General features: G+C 43.3%; 1 protein-coding gene and 1 long non-coding RNA gene across 3 annotated transcripts; one reads left to right on the top strand and one right to left on the bottom strand.

The window, feature by feature from the left end:
• The first annotated feature begins 1,032 nt into the window (after positions 1-1,032).
• LOC311052911 (YTH domain-containing family protein 1-like) lies at positions 1,033-15,876 on the top strand. 2 transcript variants are annotated; one of them, XM_084068214.1, is made up of 6 exons: positions 1,033-1,362; positions 2,222-2,246; positions 9,244-9,323; positions 9,985-11,676; positions 13,005-13,049; positions 14,244-15,876. In XM_084068214.1, the coding sequence occupies exons 1-6, from the start codon at positions 1,336-1,338 to the stop codon at positions 14,268-14,270; spliced, it is 1,896 nt and encodes a 631-aa protein (XP_083924340.1). In that variant the 5' UTR covers positions 1,033-1,335; the 3' UTR covers positions 14,271-15,876. The 2 variants fall into 2 exon arrangements, with proteins under 2 accessions (XP_083924340.1, XP_083924339.1); XM_084068213.1 differs by having other exon boundaries at positions 9,985-11,685.
• Positions 15,877-16,484: 608 nt separating this feature from the next.
• Positions 16,485-18,728, bottom strand: LOC311052916. Its single transcript, XR_014601573.1, has 2 exons — positions 17,025-18,728; positions 16,485-16,958 (listed from the first exon to the last, which is right to left on the bottom strand). It is a non-coding gene; the product is annotated as an uncharacterized lncRNA (long non-coding RNA).
• Between the last annotated feature and the right edge of the window lie 3,037 nt (positions 18,729-21,765).

Below are 21,765 nucleotides of genomic sequence, written 5' to 3'. Positions count from 1 at the left end.
TTGTTTAAGTGCATGGTTAAATGTCTGAAAATACACATTAACCTGAATCCAACATGATAGTGCTGTGAAACAAGTCTATGAAGTTTGCCGATGAAATCTATGAAAAAAATAAATATTTTATACAATATACCAGGGGTCTTCAACGTTTTCAGGCCAAGGACCCCCTAGCTGAGACAGAGATGAAGCAGGGACCCCCTATATATTGTATAACATTGTGTTTCAGGTTCAACTTTTTGTGTTTACTTGGTCTGCTCTTGTTTCCCTCTACACCGATACCTCTTTGCTGCGAGGCGTTGTGAGCTGGTAGATCGATCGGCTATTTTTGGCTAAAGTTCTCCTCAGAAAAGGGATGCTAGGGTTCAAGTGGTTAAGGGGAAAAAAAATCATATCACACATAGATTTGGCGGACCCCCTGTAGTAACTCTGAGGACCCCCTAGGGGTCCCGGACCCCCTGTTGAAGACCCCTGCAATATACAATGGGGGATCCCTGCTTTATCTCGCTCTCAGGCCAAGGGGTCCTTGGCCTGAAAACGTTGAAGACCCCTGTTCTATATCTCTTCATTCCGTGCTAACTTTGCGCCCCCTCGTGGCGAAGTGGGCTCGTAGCAGCGTGTGTGTGGGATCCCGGATGGACACACACACACACACACACACACACACACACACACAGCAGCCATTGGGGAAGTGAAGTGAGCAGAGAGCAGTGAGTGGTAGGGCTTGTGAATCTCTTCTCGGTACACCGTAGCGTCGCGTCGCGGAGGAGAAGAATCTCTCTTCTCTTTAACTTGGACCTAAAAAGACCCAACCTATACAAACCAACCCAGACCGTGAGGAGGAGGACATTATATTAAAACACAACACGGTCCAGAAGAACAGAATAACGTCTTAAAAAAGCCCCTCAAAGTGCAAAAAGAAAAAAGGAAGAAGGAACTCTACCGACTGAAAGAAAACTGTGGGAAGTTGTGTTGGACTCGGAAAATAACACACACACAGCAGCTGAGCTAGCGTTAGCCTATATTAGCCTCGAAGCTAACTAGCCTAGCCACGAAGCTAACGCTAAAGCGGAGCTAACGTTAGCCTATATTAGCATCAAAGCTAACTAGCCTAGCCACGAAGCGAAACGCTAAAGCGGCGGAGAGCTGAAGCAGCCCAGTGCGTGTGTGTATGTGTTGACTGTGTGTGTGTGGTTGTGTGAGTGTGTTGACTGTGTGTGTGGGGGGGTGAACTTTGGGCTCTGTCCAGCAGAAACACGGATCTTTGTCAGACCCGGGGGGTCACACGGCTCTTCAAGGCTCTGTGAAGGAGGAAGAATCCAGGGACTTGCTTGATGAATTATGTCTGCCACAAGCATTGACCCTCAGGTAGGAAAGGACGGGCTCTCTCTCTGTGTGTCTCTGGGAAGCTAAGGGCTAAGCTAATGGCTAAGCTAATCTGGTGCTAACGGGTTTATCCCGTGGCGGTGGCTATGTCCTGGGTTATAGGTTGTTTTAAGCTAGCCTTAACTAGCCCGACCGACCGACCGAACCGACGTTACAGCCGGGTTTGAGTGTTAGGTTAGCTAAAGGGGAAGAAGAAGACACCAGGGGGCTGTTGTGTTCGTGTCTTCTTTTTAATGATGAATGCATTCTACAAGATGTTTAGCAAACCTTGTAGGATCGGCTTGTTAAAGATCACACTTGGACAGACCTCGGGGGGGTTCTGTGGCCACTTTTCCATCCAGATGGCTGTGACTAATACCTGGGAACACACAGTAATGCATAGAGAGCGTTCCATGGCCGTCTGGTGGGTGGTTTGGCCCTTATGTTTGTAGCTTCTGTTGGTGGCTACTGTACTTTTGGTAGAACGCATTACATAACACAATACGCTAAGCCACCCCAAGTCCAGAGCAACATCATCATAAACATCACAGGCCAACGTTAACTGACTATAGCCTACGTTTCTAAACGAGTCTGTATGCGATGTAAATGTGATTTTGGCTTGGAATCCCCCCCCCCCCCACCCCCCCTAAGACCTATATAGGTGCAATGTAAGACTGAGTTATTGTAACATCTCTGTCCAGGAAGTAGACATTGTGTTTAGGCTTATGGGAGCTTGCAGACCTGTAGATGTAAATCTTTATAAACTGGAAATGACCATGACGTCTGCTTTTTTTTCCCTCTCTCTCTCTCTCTCTCTCTCTCTCTCTCTCCCCCCTCTTTGCATGGTCTAACGTGGATGCAGAGATCAAAGGGACAAGCATCTAAAGGTGAGTTTGCTACAGGGCATAAAAAGGACTAGGTCGGGTGGTTTCAATTCAAACAGAATTCATGTTTTTGTTTTGGGCCCCAGCTTCCCCCCCCCCCCCCCCCCCCCCCCCCCTTCTTCCAGACCATTGTTGATCACCATTGCTAGCTCCAAAGTCAGTCACACATTTCTTTCTCCCATGGATAATTCAGAAGGCATACACATACACACATGCACTACTTTCAAGCCACACCACATCCTTGCAGAAGCAGCTGTATATGAATGTGACTCTTCTCTTTCTGTCCCAAGATGATGCTTGATCTGCAGAAGGGAAATGTGAACGTAACACTAGTCACCAGCTGGTTACTTTCTGCACACAGCTGGTTGGTTACCCATCAAGTAACCTTGATGGGTAAACCAGGCAACGTTTGGAGGCTCCTTTCTATCCAAAACGTTGAATTTGGATGCTAAAATGTTGAAAGAGGCTGGTGAATTTTTTAACACCCTAAACCAGGGGTCTTCAACAGGGGTTCCGGGACCCCTAGGGGGTCCTCAGAGTTAATACAGGGGGTCCGCCAAATCTTTGTGTGATATGATTTTTTCTTTTTTTTACATTAACCACTTGAACCCTAGCGTCCCTTTTCTGAGGAGAACTTTAGCCAAAAATAGCAGATCTACACGCTTGTAGATCTGCTATTTTTGGCAAAGAGGTATAGGTGTAGAGGGAAAAAAAGAGCAGCAAAAGTTTATCTGAAACACAATTTTATACAACATAGAGGGGGTCCCTGCTTCATCTCTCTCTCAGCTAGGGGGTCATTGGCCTGAAAACGTTGGAGACCCCTGCCTTAAACCCTATATACCTTGTTGACTGGAGTACACCCGGGGTCTATACTTTGCCCCCCCCCCCTCCGCCATATAACCAATATATCATTATCTTTGGCGAAAATAGCCGATCTACAAGCTGAGCTAATAGATCGGCTATTTTCGTTGAAAGTCCGCCTATCATGACATGCCCAGAAAAGGTACGGTAGGGGTTCATCATCATGTGGTTTAACTTCACCTGCCTTAGAGCCAAGGGAGCGGACAAGAAGTTATTTACCTGTTGTTGTACCTGCAGCTCAGATCCATAGCATGAAGCTGTCTGTCTGTTGGTCCTTATTGCTAAATGTTTTTTATATCATAGATAGCACAGTCAGTGCTTTTGTAGTCTTATTGTGTTCTGTACTTGAAAACAAGAGCAGTGTAATCATCTACCCATTGAGACCTGAAGCCGGTTCTACATGTCTCCTAAATCTCAACAGTATTCTGAAAAACGTATGTTTCTAAATCAGTGGTTCTCAATCTTTTTCATGTCAAGGACCCCCAAAATGATATGTATTTGGCCGCGGACCCCCATCAAAATATTTTGTTCCAGGGAAGCAACGACCCCCAGAAGCAACGATTTGAGTTAAAAATGTTCGCTTTAAAATATATATATATTTCAAAGATTTGCACTCATTTTCACGATTTTTCAAAAATAGCCAAAAGTGTAAAATAATGCTTTTTAGCTCAAATCTAAAAATGACACAGTTCCAGGTCTTAATGGGTTAAAAAGACCAGGAGACCTGGTTGTGCCAGACCTAAGCCGGTGTTGTGTGAAGTCGTGTGAAGTCTAATTCTGAAATCTTACGTTATATACCAACCGTATTTATACTTGTGACATAATAGTGATGTCACGACTAGTCTGTGCCTATTTATTCATGCATAAGAAACTTAACCACAACCAGACATACCATGTATGGACAAATTGGTGACAAAGGCTCGTGTAGGCCATACCTTTCAGGTCTGGCAAAAACAAGAGCAGTGTAATCATCTTAAACCAAGCATTTCTATCCTGTACATTGATTTTTACAACTGTCCCCACACACACCCCGCTGCTGTGAGAGAAATGTGATGTGATTTATGACTTGAACATGAGACGGGGTGTTTGAAATGTGTCACTCTCCCCCCCCCCCCTCCTCGTACACAACGCACACATCCTCCAGTTGAACGAACCGCGGATCACGCAGCTAGCTTGCCAAGCGGTCCCTGGCCGGCTGACGCTGATGGGTGTGGATGATAATGTTTGTTATCAGCGTGGCCTCTTAATCGTTGGTGTGACGTGTTGTTGAGCTGTGGTTTGGTTTGCTTTACGCCCGGCCCGTCACAGCGCAGCGTGCTGCTGAGTGACTGACAGGGCAGGTCTTGAGTCAGCTTGACCTCGCAGGCCCCTGGCTGGCTGGAGGGACAGCATGGCTCTGGGTCTGATTCACTTCCAGGTTAGGCCCTTCTCAAGGGCCTGGCTGGCTGCTGTCAGTCATATGGTCCAGCTTGGTTATTTGTGGAGGATGACAAACTCAATATGCAAAGTGAACCCGGGACTGATAGCACAGCCTCTCACAGAGAGAGCTAATGACCTCTCAACAGATGTCATTATTATCTTTTATACCTTTGTACTTATTACAGAACAATCAAAATGCAGGTGGATGAGTGGTTTACATTTTTATTGCCTTTTTAAAATGACTCGTCTTAAGTTGAGTTGTGATGCATGGATTATAGTTCTCAGTTGCCATAACTGATGTCAGTCGTTTGGATTGCTTAGTGTCACGCAACAGAAATAGCCGATCTACAAGGCCAACGCGACGTGTTGTGACTGTGAGCTTGTAGATCTGCTATTTGTTGGACATGGACTGCTTCACAACCAAGTATAAATCAGGCATAACCCTATAAGTAACCCATGTGGCAGGTGAAGTCATAGATGTTACATTTATTTTAAAATTAAGTATTTGAATTTGTCAAACTAGCTATAGCAGGGGTCTTCAACAGGGGGTCCGGGACCCCTAGGGGGTCCTCAGAGTTACTAAAGGGGGGCCACCAAATCTTTGAGTGATATGATTTCTTTTTTACATTAACACCTTCAACCTTAGAAACCCTATTCTGAGGGGAAATACGAGGCGTTGTGAGCTTGTAGATCGGCTATTTTCGGCAAAGAGGTTTGGTGTAGAAGGAAAAAAGAGCAGATCAAGTACAGAGCCAACGATTGAAGTATTGACTTGGGTTTAAGTGAAATAAACAAAAAACACTAGTTCACACAACACTGTCGAAATCTATGGAAAGATTTAATCTGAAACACACTTTTATACAATATGTAGAGGGGGTCCCTGCTTCATCTCTCTCAGCTAGGGGGTCCTTGGCCTGAAAACTCTCTCAGCTAGGGGGTCCTTGGCCTGAAAAGGTTGAAGACCCCTGAACTATAGAATGAATACATACATACAAGCATATTCCATAAACCCTAATGGTCTTGGATATTTCATAAAAGCAAAGATTATGATCATCAATCATGATTATTTTTTTCCAACTGGTTGGCCGTATGTTGTACAGCATAGGTTTAGAACGATAGTACCTAAACATGGTCATTTTACATATTGTGTCCAGGTGTGTCGCTAGCCGATAGTTTTGCAATCGGTTAGCCAACATCATTATTCAGTTAATTAAAGGTTATTAAATGAGAAGTGAAATACATGTATTTGTTTTGTAGGGTATTTGTAAGACAGAAATACATTTATGATGACCCGCATATCCAACCCCAAATTCTAAATGCATGTACACAGAATGAACATTTCAGAATGCTAGACGTATATTTAGGCTCCTTTTTTAATTATGATTATGTTGTAAATCAGGCTAAATGCAGCTCAAATGTGGTCGGCAACCTACGCAGCTTTACCCATCCCAGTCCACTAGCTGCTTGTGTGGTTTCAAAGGGGGGTCCAGGGGGTCCCCACTGGTTAATATAGCATCACAATCATTTTAACCACTTCATTCATATTTTATACTTTGGCTATTCAAAAATAGCAGCATCTGCTTTTTTTTTGAGAACTCTTGAATAATTTAGAATTTTTAAATACAAATCTCTTCTGGGAGTCCCCCCCTCCCTGGCAATATTTATATAATATTTTCAGATGGGGGGGTCCATGGTCAAACGCATATCAATTTGACATGAAAACGTTTGAGAACCACTGCGGTAGTCTACGTTATTTTTTTTAAAGGAAGATGAACATGTCAACGTGTTTGGGTAACAATCTAGTGCACACTGTTCAGAATCAGAATCAGGTTTATTGTCACATCACAGGTTTACAAGGTAAAACAGTGGGTGAAATTCGTTTTTGTACATCACTCCCCATCGCAACGTTAAATTCCGTAGAAAGAAGAGTGGGGAGAGAGAAAAAGAAGAGGGGTAGGGGGTTAAGTGGGAAGGAGATCAACAGAGAACAATAGAAGGCCAAAAACAAGTTATCTACATATTTACAAAGTACCTGAGATAAGAGACAAACTAAGGTGCCTGAGCATAGCAGCAATGTATGTATACTGTGCATGATATACTTATAGACGCTAAGGTGCTTAGAGAGAAAAAGAGCGCAATAATAAAAAAAATAAAAATAAAAAAAAGTTTGTGCGTTATACATGGGGATTAAGGTGCAGAGGGTCAGTGCGTGTTCACCTAAGGGTGGACTGACCCTGGTATAATCCGCAAGTAGCTCCATGAGGGAGAGCAACAAAAAGTAATCAGTACCTGGTGTAGTCTACAGGTATGTCCGAGGGGGGAGCTTTTCTGTTGGCTGACTGTTTGTATGGTTCACCAACACCAGCCCCAGTGGCACGCCACACGCCACAGATAAAGTTATCAGTTGCCACCACAGTTGATTTTAGTCATTTGGATTCCATAGATCAGGGGTGATGCAACTTTGATGATGTAGAGGGCCACTATATTTCCACACTCACTCCAGAGGGCCACATTGCATATACCTTCGGGCAGACACCTCTTATCTCCGTATTTTAGCTTTCTGCCAGACCCAAGGCCTACATGAGGCTTTGTCCCTCTTTCGTCCATACATGGGCATAAAAGGGACCTCGGTCCATTTCGTCCATACATGGGCATAAAAGGGACCTTGGTTCTTCTGGGTCCGGCAGAACCAGGTCTCCTGGTCTTGTTTTTGTAAATTAATGCCGTACTTTGCCATTCTTTGTCGCACAAATGTATCAAAAATAGCCGATCTACAAGCTCAAAACGCGTCGCGACGCGTTTTGCGCTTGTAGATCGGCTATTTTTTTGCTATTTTTGAATTGGAATCCTGTTTTTCTTTTTGCTATTTTTGAATTGGAATCCTGAAAAGTAACATATTTATTTAATTTCAAATTCATTTAGTCATACTAACTTCATGAACTTAAATATAAATACATTGGACATAAAAAAGACAACAGAATTTTTATACTAGTCATTAAGCTACTAATATAGACTGAAGTCATTAAAGCGGGTCATGTTTGCATGTTTGGAATTGTAACAGCTGAAATCAATGATATATCGGTATTCCGATATTAACCTGCGGGTCGCATTAAGTGAAGGTGGGGGCCGCATGTGGCCCATGTACAGTATGCCATAGATGGACGCCAGCATGTCTTCTATGGAAGCGTGCAACGAAATTAGCAGATCTACATGCTCACAATGTGTCGCGCTGCCACACGTTGTGAGCTTGTAGATCGGCTAATTTCGATCGGTCATTAGTTGCTTTTAAGATTAAAGACTAAAGAGTATTTGAAGTGGTCTAACTAGCAATAGAATTCATGTTGTTCAGAAGCGTCCTCCATGAACCCTAATGGTCTCAGAATGGTTAAAGCCTCAATCTGCAATTTCTTCAACTGGTTGGCTATATGTAGGACAGGAAGAACATAGCTTTAGAACCATGATACCTAAACATAATTCTACATGTTGTGCTACATGTTTAGGAAACCGCTCCTATTATATTCACGTTCCATGCAGCTGAGCTAGCATATGGCTAAGGCAGCCAGTCTGGGGGAAATGGACAATGAGAGGCTGTTAATGTTACTTTCTAGTGGATTGATTCATTTCCAGGAGTGGTGGAAGTAGATCTCTATTTTGTTTACTTGCCCATTTTCCTCAGAAGTAACATGTTTATGTCCGTGAATTGTATTTGTTTTCGTCCAATTGCGTAATGGCTCGCTTGGACGTCTGCTCATATCTCTCTCTAAACTAGTACCGGGTGCGCAAATGCATATTCATTATTATGCTAAGTTAACTATAATCATATTTGGATATTTTTTAATAACCGTGGCGTTGACATCCCAAATTGTGTTAATTCTTTAGGAAACAGAGTGGCAGTATGGGGTGGGGGGGGGGGGGGGGGGGGGTTCACAAATGCTTTTTTATTCAAAAAAAAGTTTATTGTAATTCCTGTGATGTTTACACTCAGTGTTCCGAGCATACACAGCTAAATAGTTCTCATCTGTGACTAACTTTGATGAACTCTGAAGATCTATTTTGTCCAGCAGAAATAATATTTCATTTAGACATTTGTTGTTCAAGCTGCAACAAAACAACAGCAACAACAAAAAAATGGGCTCCTCCAAGGATGGAGGATACCAAAATCAATAGGGCCTTTAGATCTAAAAAGGCAGTTGGTCTGTTACACATTGGCTGCCAGAATTATTTATTTATTTTCTACAGTAGACTGCCAGACTTTTTCAATGAAAAAATAAAAGTACTCAGGAGCCGAGTTACAGAATTTTTAAGTTTTAAGTTAACAAGGAAGTGGATGGGAGTCTAAATCTTCGAAAAATCATATCTCCTTGGTCTTTGGGTCAAATCTAAGTAATTTTTTTAAAAGAACGCAGATCTGCGTTCTTGGCAGCCTGCGTTGTAAGGCCTCAAAAGAACGCAGATCTGCGTTTTTGGCAGCCAATGTGTTAATGTAATGGTCTGTGTGCATACATGATGCACATATTGTAGCCTGTTCTTTTAATGCATTGTGTCTTTTTATAGTCTTTTGGCTGGCGGTCGGCCAGTTGCGTTGCTCAGGTTCACATATTTTAAACCAAATCAATTGTTCATGCTTATGTCTTATAGTTTCAGTAAATGCTTACATCTTTCTAGAGACACTCAGCTATATGTTAATACCTTATATTGATTTGGTGTTGTTTTCTTTCAGTGCAAAATGGTTCACTGCATCAGAAAGAGACTGTCCACGACAATGACTTTGAGCCATACCTCACTGGTCAATCAACTCAGGTAAACGCACATCAATTCACAATTCTTTTGAATTCTTTATTTGAAAAAAGGCAACACAGTGACAGTAAAGCAACAGTTTGCTTAAAGGTAGGGTAAGTGATATTTTTTGGTTAAAACAAAAAGTATTTTGTTAAAAGGTTAAAGCACTATATTATGATAGTAATCATTGCTATAGAGTGTTTGTTCAGTAACAGGAGTCTCCCTGTCTCTCCAGCTCTTTAATAAACAGAAAATACATGTTCCGGTAGGTGTCAAAATCTCAGCCAATCAGGAGAAAGTACCTATTTTAAGCTTATTTTTTATGGTGTTCCAGTTCCAATTTTGTCTGCTCATTTCTTAGTGTCATCACTTCCAATTTCACTTGTTTAATCTGTATCCTGATTGAGTTCTCTATCCTGATTGGATAAAATTGGAAATGAAACAAGCTGAAACGAAAATGCATTTTCTGTTTTATAAAGAGCTGGAGAGACAAGGAGACTCCTTTTACTGAACAAACACTCTATAGCAATGAGTACTATCAGAATATAGAGCTATTTAACACTTATTTTAACCAATGTAAATCACTTACCCTACCTTTAAGTTGCCTTTGCTAAAAGCCAATGATTTAAGTCAATTTGGCTCAAAAGTATAAACGACTCATCCATGACTTCCATGTTTCCAGAATAACAGCTACCAGTCCATGACCGACCCCTACCTGTCCAGCTACTACGCCCCCTCCATCGGATTCCCCTATCCCCTCAGCGAGGCCCCCTGGTCCACCGGCGGAGACCCCCCCATTCCGTACCTCACCCCCTACGGACCCTTGAGCAATGGAGACCACCACTTCATGCCGGACACGGTGTTCGGCCAGCCGGGGGGCCTGGGCAGCAGCATCTACCCGCACAGGTTTAACTTTTTCCCCGAGAACCCGGCCTTCTCCGCCTGGGGCACCAGCGCCGGCTCGCAGGGCCAGCAGACTCAGAGCTCGGCCTACGGGGGCAGCTACAGCTACCCCCCCAGCTCTCTGGGCGGCACCCTGGTGCCCGACGGGCAGACGGGCTTCCACAGCGACACCCTCAACAAGGCGCCCGGCATGAACAGCCTGGAGCAGGGCATGGTCGGCCTGAAGATCGGCGGGCAGGACGTGGGCGGGCAGGGCGGGGGGTCGGGGGGCGTCAAGGCCGTGGGCTCGGTGATCGGCGGGCCCGTCGCCCACAACGTGGGCCCCGCCCAGGGCAACGGGGCCACGCCCATCGGCATGCCCCCGCCCAACAAGCCCACCTCCTGGGCGGCCATCGCCAGCAAGCCGGCCAAGCCCCAGCAGCTGAAGGCCAAGGTGAAGCCGGGCATGCCCATGCCGGGGGGCGCCCTCCCCCCGCCGCCCATCAAACACAACATGAACATTGGCACCTGGGACAAGAGCGGCTCCGTGGGCGGCAACGGCCCCCAGCAGCAGCAGGCCATGGGCCTGGCCCACGGCATGCCCCCCCACCAGACCCAGATGCAGCAGGGCCCCATGCAGCAGGGCCCCCCCCCTCCCCAGTCCCTGGTCCAACAACCCCAGATGCAAACCATGGCCTTACAGCCCCAGCACCACCACCAGCACCACCAGCCTCCCCCGCAGCCCTACCAGAACCACAGCCAGCCGCCGCCCCCGCAGACCCGCTGGGTGGCCCCGCGCAACCGCAACAACATGGGCTACGGGCAGCAGCAGGGCGGGCCGGGGGGCATGGAGGGCGGCGGCGTGATGGGCATGGTCGGAGGCAACGGCGGGCTCCCGGGCTCCGTGTGCCTGGGGGGAGGGGGCCCCGGCGGGGAGTCCCACCCCGTGCTGGACAAGCTGCGCGCCAACCACAGCTACAACCCCAAGGAGTTCGAGTGGAACCTGAAGAACGGCCGCGTGTTCATCATCAAGAGCTACTCGGAGGACGACATCCACCGCTCCATCAAGTACTCCATCTGGTGCAGCACGGAGCACGGCAACAAGCGGCTGGACTCGGCCTTCCGCTCCCTGAACGCCAAGGGCCCCGTCTACCTGCTGTTCAGCGTCAACGGCAGCGGCCACTTCTGCGGCGTGGCGGAGATGCGCTCGCCCGTGGACTACGGCACCAGCGCCGGTGTCTGGGCGCAGGACAAGTGGAAGGGCAAGTTCGACGTGGCCTGGCTGTTCGTTAAGGACGTGCCCAACAGCCAGCTGCGCCACATCCGCCTGGAGAACAACGACAACAAGCCGGTGACCAACTCCCGCGACACCCAGGAGGTTCCCCTGGAGAAGGCCAAGCAGGTGCTGAAGATCATCGCCACCTACAAACACACCACCTCCATCTTCGACGACTTCTCCCACTACGAGAAGAGGCAGGAGGAGGAGGAGGAAGTACGTAAGGTGGGTGTGAGTCATCACTAGACCTGCAGCCATCTTTATTCTTATTACTTTTACCTGTTTAGAACCTGGAACACCTATACGTTGTTATACCTTTCAAGACGGAAAACATCTCTGTGTAGTATTAGTTCGTTGTTGCTATATAGCATTGGTTTTCAACCTTTTTCGCGTCAAGGACCCCCCAAATTGACACATATTAGCCCACGGACCCCCATTTGAAAAGATATGCCAGGGACTCAACCATTTTGATTTCTTGGGGGTCCCAATCTACACTGTATCTTCATCATTAGTGTTCATTTAACTCTGAGAGTGTACAAATGGAACCAAATGGACCCTAACGGGTCCATTTGGTTCCATTTGTACACTCTCAGAGTTACAGACACACAAGGGTCAATTTGGTTCCTAACTATTAATTTGGCTGGGGACCCCCTGGAACCCCCTCAAGGACCACTGGTTGAGAACCACTGCTGTATAGCAACATTATTATTATTGTGTTTTTTTTATTCAACGTTTTTCAAGAAACATAGGTCAGTTTTCTGAAAAACTTCAAAAATGTATTCAAAATTTTAGAAAAAAATCAAAAAAATGTATGCTGCTATTTACCGTACATAGCAACAACAATCCCAAAACAGGTTCCCGTCTTGAAAGGTGTAGTTACAAATAGGGGTTCACGGCTTAAAGGAGGACTTCAGCCTTTTCCAACCAAATATTCATAGAATCGGCCCTCACTAATGCCCATTATAAGATGGCACCATTTCTGTCTCTACTCGCTCTGTCTTGTTGGTGGGCAGTGGGCACAGTGTGCACAGTTCAGGAGGAACCTGCCTGCCAATGACATCATCATCGATGGGGATTCAAAGCAAATAGAAACCTAACAGCCTTTTCCCTTCCCGGAACGTTAGCGTTGTGCTGAAATGGAAGCCATTGTTCGTGCATTAATGACTAATAAGTGACCAAACCTGCCTTCTGATGATGATGTCACTGGTAGGGCAGGTCTCTGAAATGCCCACAGCCCTCTGAGACACAGAAAGAAATGGGGCCGTCTTATAATGAGCACTAAGGGAGGACCAAATACATGAAGTTAGGTGGAAAAATGGCGAAGTGGTCCTTTTTAGCCCTATTCTGTACTATATTTGCATTGCGTAATGATTGCAAAAATAGCTGATCTAAAAGCTTGCGATGAATTGTGAGCTTGTAGAAATCGGCTATTTTTGTGTATTTTCTTAAAGTGTATTTGATTAATTAAAATGACATTATTTTGTATCAAATGGGTTTAGTTTGATTAACGGTTGCACCCCTAACCCAATGCCTCCTGTCCACAGACCTTTGAGCCTGCTCCCATCCCGACCCGTTCTCGGTTGGATCAGGTAAAGAGCCTTTTTCTTCACAAACTCTGTATTTATTTCACAGTTGTTGAGCATTCCAGGGTTAGCATCCTTCTTTTTTTTTTTTTTACGATTCCGATTCCTTAATGATTCCCTCTCAACGATTCCCTTTAACGATTACTGTATTTTAAATCTATATTTTGCATTAAAGAAACAAACGCAAATTCAACCATACACAGTATTGCATGCCTATCATTGTAGTGGTCCTTACAGGTCTGTAACTCTTGAGAGTGTACAAATGGAACCAAATAGATCCTTACAGGTCTGTAACTCTTGAGTGTACAAATGGAACCAAATGGACCCTTACGGGTCCATTTGGTTCCATTTGCACACTCGCAGAGTTAGGGTGGTAAAAACTTTGAGAACCGTTATTACTATTGTAATTGTATATGAGACGTGAAGTCCACATACCAGCTCTGACAGTGTGATAAAACCCGGTTCAGGAAACGGTTCCCTCCGTGTCGGATCCGGTTCCCAACTCCATTCACTCAACTCTTACTTCACTGTTGTTGAGCGTTCCATAACTGGCTGAGAAAACAAGGCTAAATGTTGACTGTTTGCTGTGTGTGTGCACCACTAGTGATGGGACCATAGGAAAATGTACATGTCACTATTATTGTGACAAGTAATTATTGCCATTATCAAAATATGCTTAAAACGTAGAATGTAGTGGGTGAGTCAGTAGGATATAACAGCAGTGACAACACAGAAATGTGTGTGGGGAGGTATCGATTGGCATAACGACTACATTGGGGAGAAAATGGGGTAAAAAATCATTGGCTAAAAACTTAAAATGTCACTTTTGTTAACCTCTTGAACCCCCAGCATCCCTATTGTGGGCGGTGTGTAGAGTGAAATAAGAGCGTACCAAATGCACTCTTTTCAGGTCCATTTTATCGAGTATAGAGGGTTTAAGTGTTACTGAATTAGCAGCTCAACTAAAGCTAATTCATCCTATAGTGTATGACGGAGGACAATTTCATGATACATTTAAATCTCTGCGATACGATTACTGTGAACGTTTTTTTATCACGATAACGATTATCGCCCCGTCCCTATTCACGGCGCTAGACGCAGCTTTCATCTTTAGATGACTTCTTGCATGTAGAGAACCCTGCAGGGCATTTGATGTTTGCATTGTCTAACGTTGACCCTCTTGTCTTCTCTCCCTCACAGGAGCGCCAAAACAGGAATAAACAATAGAAGACATTTATCCTTGGCTTTGATCAACAGTTACACTAGGACTTTTGATTTAAAAAAAGAGACAGAAGAAGAAATACGAATAATACAACCAAGCCCTTTTTTTTATTTCCTATTTAATCCTGGTGAAAAATCTCTGCCATCGTCCAGAACTTGTGCTTTCTGCCCTATGTACCACCCACTTCTTGTGCAGGGATAACAAAGCTCATTTAATGTATTTACCTAAAAGCCACCAACACCAACACTGTTTAAGTTCTGATTCTGTTCTTATCGTTCTCGCCATCTCGTACTCAGACTGGGTTTGTCTCTCCTGCCCCCCCCCACCACCCCCAGCCCCGCCCCCACTCCACCCACCCGCTCCCTTCTCTCCAAACGAATCAGGGTTTGACTGACTGCACCATGGAGACAGAAAAAAAAAAAAAGATCTGCCACTTTATATTTCCGTACAATCAGGAACTTAACGTGTCCTGCCCCCGTTTGACCACTGGGGGGCAACATTGCCATGCTTCAGAAGATTTAACTGTGCCAACAAGGGTTTGGAGGATCCCCCAAAAGGCAATGACTTGGAACTGTGCGAATAATAAAACTTCAATGGTTTATCTATTTTTCATTCAAGATCAACAAAAATCTCTATTTTTTGGCTTACTACTGACAATTTTCATTTCAGAAAAACCTGTTCTTTCTGGAGCCTTAATGTTTTGTTTTCCTAGTTATCGATGACTTCTTCAAACAAACAGAAAAAAAAAAAAGAACCGCTCTATATTATAACAGTGACAGTGCTGGAGAAATCAGGGATAAAAGTGTGACGTCACACGGGACTCGGAGGCGTTTTCAAAGCGGAGGAATTGCACAGGCCCTCTGGTGAAGGAAGCGACTCTGCTCGCGTCCTCCAACGACCAGAGCTCTTTCAAAAACCATTTAAAAAGAAATCAGCAAATTGTACTATTTGAAACATCCCTCACAACGACCCTCTTCTCTTCTGCTTCGGTTTCATTCGATCGCGTTGTCGTAATGTACGTCTTTGAAGGGGTTTTTTGTACGTTTTCATCATGGAAGATTCTGTTGGGTGTTTTTCACGATCCAGTCTGAGAGAAATCTATGTCCTGCATCCACCATTTTAAATTGTTTTATAATCAAGAGTTATGAAATGTTGTAACTGCTACATTTGAATGAATAGTTATTTTTGCTTTTTAGTTTCCAGAAAGGGGGGGGGGGATCACATATTTGTCCATTCACCATCATTCTGTCTTAAGTCCCATTTATGCTCTTGTCGTTCGATGGTGTCGCGCGCCGGAAAAAATAACCGCCCTGTAAGCTCACGGCGCGTTGCGGACGCGACGCGCCGTGAGCTTGTAGATCGGCTGTTTATATGGCATACGACTCCGTCCTACGACGGAGCATAAAGAAAGGCGTTAATCCTCTTTTTGTTTTGTTTTTATTTCTCTGAGATTTGGTTTTGCTAAGGTTATCACGTCCTTCGTATTGCTAAGCTTTAACGTAGGAGCCTATAGTCATGGAGAAAGCCTAAAAAAAAAAAAAAAGTATAACCTAAAATTAATGTAACTGATTTACTATCAAGAGTAAGAAGAAAAAGAAAAAACAAGAATGACACGTTGGTTTCTGTGTGTTTTTTGGTCGTTGTTGCAACAAAAAAAAGAAAACTTTTTTTTGTTTTGTCCTAGAATGAAACCATTGATTACGATACAAAGGAAAGTCGTTTCAGGTAATAATGTGGAAAAGAACGCGTCTAACATTGAAACGGACATAAAAGTCACTTCTCTCGATGAATTGTGGCCCCATGTATGGCAAGGCTGTAGGCCTACTGTTGGTGTAAAGTCTGGCAGGTCGAGACTTGATGCTGAGGGCGAGGGTGGCAACGTTTATCGTTCTACAGTTTCCTGTTCTTTATTTCCAGCGCCGGTTCCCCTCTTGTTCTCGTGTCACTGGTGTTGAGAACACTGTAGCACAGTTAACCACTTAAAACCCACTATTCTAGTTTTTTTTTTTAGACCTGAGGCGATTCTTTAAAAAAATCGAAATCCTAACAATTTTTGGAAAAAAATATAAATAAAATATGTTTTCACGATTTCTCAAAAATAGCAGATCTACAAGTTCATAGCGCGGCACTCGGTGCCGCGCTACGAGCTTGTATATCTGCTATTTTTGAATAGCCAAAGACATCTAAAGTGACACAGATGCGTTCCAGGTATCAATGGGTTAAACGACACCTGAGTTTACAACTGTACTTGGACCCCAAAAATAGCCCATCTACAGTTGGGACACGTTGTGAGCTTGTAGATCGGCTATTTTTGGCGAATGCCCCCCCCCCCTCCCAGAATAGGCATGCATGCATGCAGGGGTTCAAGTGGTTAAGATCAGTGGGTTCTCTCTCTCTCTCTCTCCTCCATTTGTTTCATCTGCCACTTTGGTATTTTGTGGAAAACATTAATAGTGAGGCTGAAAAGGTGGTCGCCAATGTTTTCTCCTACACAGGGGATCTTTTCTTTGTGTGTGTGTGTGTGTATGTGTGTGAGTGAGGGAGGTATAGATATTAAAAACCCCAATGTAGCTACATACATCATGACACCAAATTGACCGTTGCAATTTGAAACATTTGAATTATTAAGCCGATTTACACCTGTACTGTCAAGTTAGGACTAATATATGTGTATTATTTTTTAAAAGGCTTATCTTATATATATATATGGTTATATACACGATTCATGTTCTGTATTGAATCGTGTCAGTTCTAACCACACTAAAATCCGGAGTGTCAAATCATCGACACCCCAGATTTTGCTGTGCGTACCTACAGAAGTAAAACCCTGTGTTAATTTATCCTTTTGTAACCCGGATGTACAAATGTAACCAAATGGATCCATTTATACTTAATTAACCTGAGTCACATCTAAATCTTGGAGAGTGTACCACATTTAGGGTTCATTTGGTTATATTTTCACACTATCGGAGGTAAATTGACGCTTAAGAATTTTACTGTGTAGCCGATAAATGGCAGAAGTACTGCACTTTGCTGAGGTGAGTCCCTTGTGTGTCTGATTCACTACCCCCCCTCATATCCCTCAAGATAACTTTCATTTATTTTGTCCTTTCTTTTCCTTTTTACCTGGCCAGTGAAACCCTTGTGATGGGGTATAGGGGGGGAACGGATGGTAATTTTAAAAACCTCTTGTAGGATCCATAATAACCTCCTCCTGCCTCTTCTCTTGTACCTGCACTTAATGGAGGGGAAAGCATGGTTTGGTCAAAGCAATATGGAACGCCCCTGTCCTCCCTATACACCAATACTGCTCTCTCAAATCAGCGCAGGACCCGAGGGAGAGGCGAGGAGCTATATTAGAGCCTAATTTATACTCTGTCTGTCTGTGGCACCGACCGCGGTGGCGAGCGACGCCACATCGTAGGGATGGAGTATAAAAAAGGATGCCACTGAAATACGAGTCGCAAGCCACAGCTGCATCTTTGACTCAGGAAGCATGAACTGGTTGTGATAAGGGTGCAACAGTAACACAAAAAAAATCCAGTGTTCATTTAACTCTGAATGTGTACAAAATGGAACCAAATGGACCCTCATGGGTGCATTTGTACACACACGCAGAGTTACGAATGGATGAATTATTAAAAAGATGGATTTTTTTTTTTTACTGAATGAACTATAACTGTCTTGGAAAGATGTTTTGCTGCAATAGAGAGAGGCATGTCAGATTTTAGCCAAGAAAAAAAAAATATTAATGTATCAACACTATTAAAGGAGCAAATGACGTGAAATGTTAAAAAGCTAAAAAATGAAAAATCAAATTATCTTGTGTAGACCACAGTTGTAGTGGGCATAACAAAACTGTAATGGTTCTAAAAAGTAAAAAAAAAAAAAAAAAAAAAACTTATCTTGGTTTATCTTTATTATAGGAGAAATCAAGCCTTAATAAACTGTCCATTCAGCAATGACATTGTCTTGGATCTCTTCAATTCTGACTGAAACCCGAAAGCGATTCCCAACCTTGTGGGCCGTGAGGGTATTGCAAGTACGGGCCCCCAAATAAGTGACAAACACTTAAGATCTGAATGATAATATAACAATATTAAAATGATAATATAGCCTATACCTTGGAAAAATGAGTTTTCATTGTGATAACGATAAATAGCAACTTTCATATTTTGTTTGGTCCGCACAAGCTACTGAAAATAATATGCTCTCAGAAAGGGACTCTCAAAAGCGTCCCTCTAACACGGTTGACGTGTTAAGTGGACAGATGGGTGGGCCTTGGTGGACGCTTTTGAGATTTCCAAGTGAGCCCTGATCCAGACAGAAAGGTTTGGAGAACACCGGCCCAATAGCCATCTCTAAACTGATGACATGTAGACCCCCCTCCACCCCACCCCCACGTGGATGGAGGTCACTGAATGGTGCCGGGCCTGGGACCTTATTCCCACCTCTTCATGTCATCCTGTGATACTGAGTACCACTGAACCTCCATGAGGAGGATTCTACCTCATCATTAGGGGCGGCCATAGCTGAGTGGTTAGTGAGCCCGCCTAGGGAGCCAGAGGCCCTGGTTGCCCCAGGTTCGATTCCAGGCCATGTCAGCATATGTGTCGATGAAATGAAATTTGTCCCTGAGCAAGACTCTTAACCCCTAATTGCTCACAGGTTCTCATTGGAAACAAGACCGCAAGGACTTTCATGAACGACCTGTTAAAAGGAATTATCCTTATCCTTATCAGAATGAGGATGCATCTGTTTTGTCATACTGGCTAAAATGATCTTGATTATAGCCCATTAAATCCTGAGGCCGATTCTGCGAATGTCATCTAAATCCTAAGAGTTTTCTGTTGCTATATGAGTGGTGCTCAAACTTTTTCATGTCAAAGACCCCCAAAATTATATGTATTTGCATCTCAAAATATGTTGTTCTGAAGCAAAGATCTGAGTAATAAATATTCACTTTAAAAAAAATATATATATATTCAAAGATGTGTCACAAATTTTCACGATTTAAAAAAAATAGCAGATCTGCAAGCTCATAGCGCGACATGAAGTGACGTACTATGAGCTTGAATATCTGCTTATCAGTGCATATGCTTGGATATCCAGCATATACACTGAGTGTGAAATATAGCTTCATTGAATTGTTATGATATAAATACAACAAGGTATTCAGTCCAAAAGGAAATGGCAGCTCTGTCACACACAGTAGCTTCTGGGGGTGTTTGGTACAACTGCCATCAAAATGATCAACAACAACAAAATGAACCATGATTTATTTTAAAGCAAACTGAGCACAGGAAAAAGTCTGTGGCGTGCAGTATGTACACAGTTCATGAAAAATAATTAAGGGATCAAAGAAGTGTTCCCTACATTTCTTTGAGCCGTATATAATTGTGACTGATGCCTCCCTTTACACCACAAGACTTCCACAATATTGTTTTAATGACTAAAGTCTGACACACTCTCACACTTTTTTTTTGGTTCAAAATCTTCTAGTGTGAGAGGGTGTCAGACGTTTAGTCTTTTAAAAATGTTAGCAACATCTTATCAAAGTCTTGTGGAAGGAAAGAAGAAAGGATGGCATAATAGTCCATGAGCCAGACAAGATTTCATTATCGAAAGAGTGGGCAAAACCATACCTATATTAAATTGTTCATAGGGTCAATACGAGAAAATAAATATATGATAACCTTTCCACAGGAGCAGCTTTTACATAGTTATCACACATTTTGTTATTTTTCCCATACGTACATGACGGGTGAAAAAAATTACATTTTAAAAATTGTTATCATAATGAAACTTCCTGAGTTGATTACTTACATGAAGACAATGATTTATCGTATTACAAGTTTTCTGAAACCGTATATTTAACTATGCAAATTAGGCCTTAGGAAAATATGCCCACATTTGCATAACTTTCCTGAATCAACATTGGAACATTGGACAAAGCCAGAGTGAACATTCTTATTTCATTTTGTTAAGATGTTGGAGTCAAAGGTTTTTAACGAGGGAATATTCAATATCTGGCTCAATTTTGGGGCTCTGGCTCACGGACTAAATGCCTAATATTTAAATATACAATTTCAGAAAACTTGTAATACGATAAATCATTGTCTTCATGTAAGTAATCAACTCAGGAAGTTTCATTGTAACTATTTTTTAAATTTATTATTTTTTCACCTGTCATGTACGTATGGGGAAAATAACAAAATGTGTGATAACCATGAAAAAGCTACTCCTGTGGAGAGGTTATCATATATTTATTTACTCGTATTGACCCTATGAACAATTTAATATAGGTATGGTTTTGCCCACTCTTTCGATAATGAAATCTTGTCTGGCTCATGGACTGTAAGTACTAGTAACTGTATGAATACTGGTGGTCGCTCTCCATGGTGCTGATATCCTGACCTGGGGAAAGAGTGGACGCTACAGGGTGTTTTGGTCACATGGGTATACTCTAAATCAGGGGTCTTCAACAGGGGGTCTGGGACCCCTAGGGGGTCCTCAGAGTTGCTACAGGGGGGCCCGCCAAATCTCTGTGTGATAGGATCTTTTTTTTTTTTTTTACATGAACCACTTGAACCCTATAGCATCCCTATTCTAAGGACGACTTTAGCCGGAAATAGCCGATCTACAAGCTCACAACGCCTCGCAGCGCGAGGCGTTGTGAGCTTGTAGATCTGCTATTTTCGGCAAAGAGGGGGGAAAAAGAGCAGACCAAGTACAGAGTGAAAGTTAAGTATTGTTGACGGTGAATCCAACATCTATGAAAAGCTTTTAATCTTCAACAAAAGTTTATGTAATATATAGTTGGGGTCCCTGCTTCATCTCTCTCTCTCTCAGTTAGGGGGTCCTTGGCCTGAAAAGGTTGAAGACCCCTGGTCTAAATGATAGAAACAGAGACTGTAATTATGTGATGGTAAATATCAATATAGAATGTTCTGACAGAGAAGACTGCATAATTCCCAAAGCCGGTTCTTATTTGAGCTCAGCATTGTCAAGTTTGTTATTGGTATAGTTGGTCTTATGAGCAACAACAACACCATTAGCCTATTAAGACCTGAGGCTGATTCTACAAATGCCTTCAAAAAAATCAGTAGTTCTCAAAAAATGTTTGTGCCAAGAACCCAAACACAGAATATGGAGCGCACACCTGTATTGATGAGGTGCTGGCCACGGCAGATAATAATGTTGATAAGGATGAGGCCGCACAACTCTTAGCCACGATGCAGAAAGTTTTAATGATAAGAAACCAACGTTTCGACAATTACTGTCTTCCTCAGGGTTTTGCCAAGAACCCCCAAATTGATATATATTTGGCCACGGGCCCCCTCTGAAAACGTTTAGTGCCAGAGCACCTCCAGAATTAAAGAGTTGTGTTAAAGAATTCAATTTTTTTCCCCAAACACTTTCAAGATATTTCAAAAATGTTAGAAAATAACAGATGTACAAGCTCGCGGTGATCTTGTAGATCTGCTATTTTTGAATAGC

Source organism: Gymnoscopelus microlampas (assembly GCF_963454915.1).
Source record: "Gymnoscopelus microlampas genome assembly, chromosome: 10".
Lineage (NCBI taxonomy): Eukaryota > Metazoa > Chordata > Actinopteri > Myctophiformes > Myctophidae > Gymnoscopelus > Gymnoscopelus microlampas.
The sequence above is the reverse complement of the archived record's forward strand: the minus strand, read 5'-3'. Positions and strand labels throughout refer to the sequence as shown.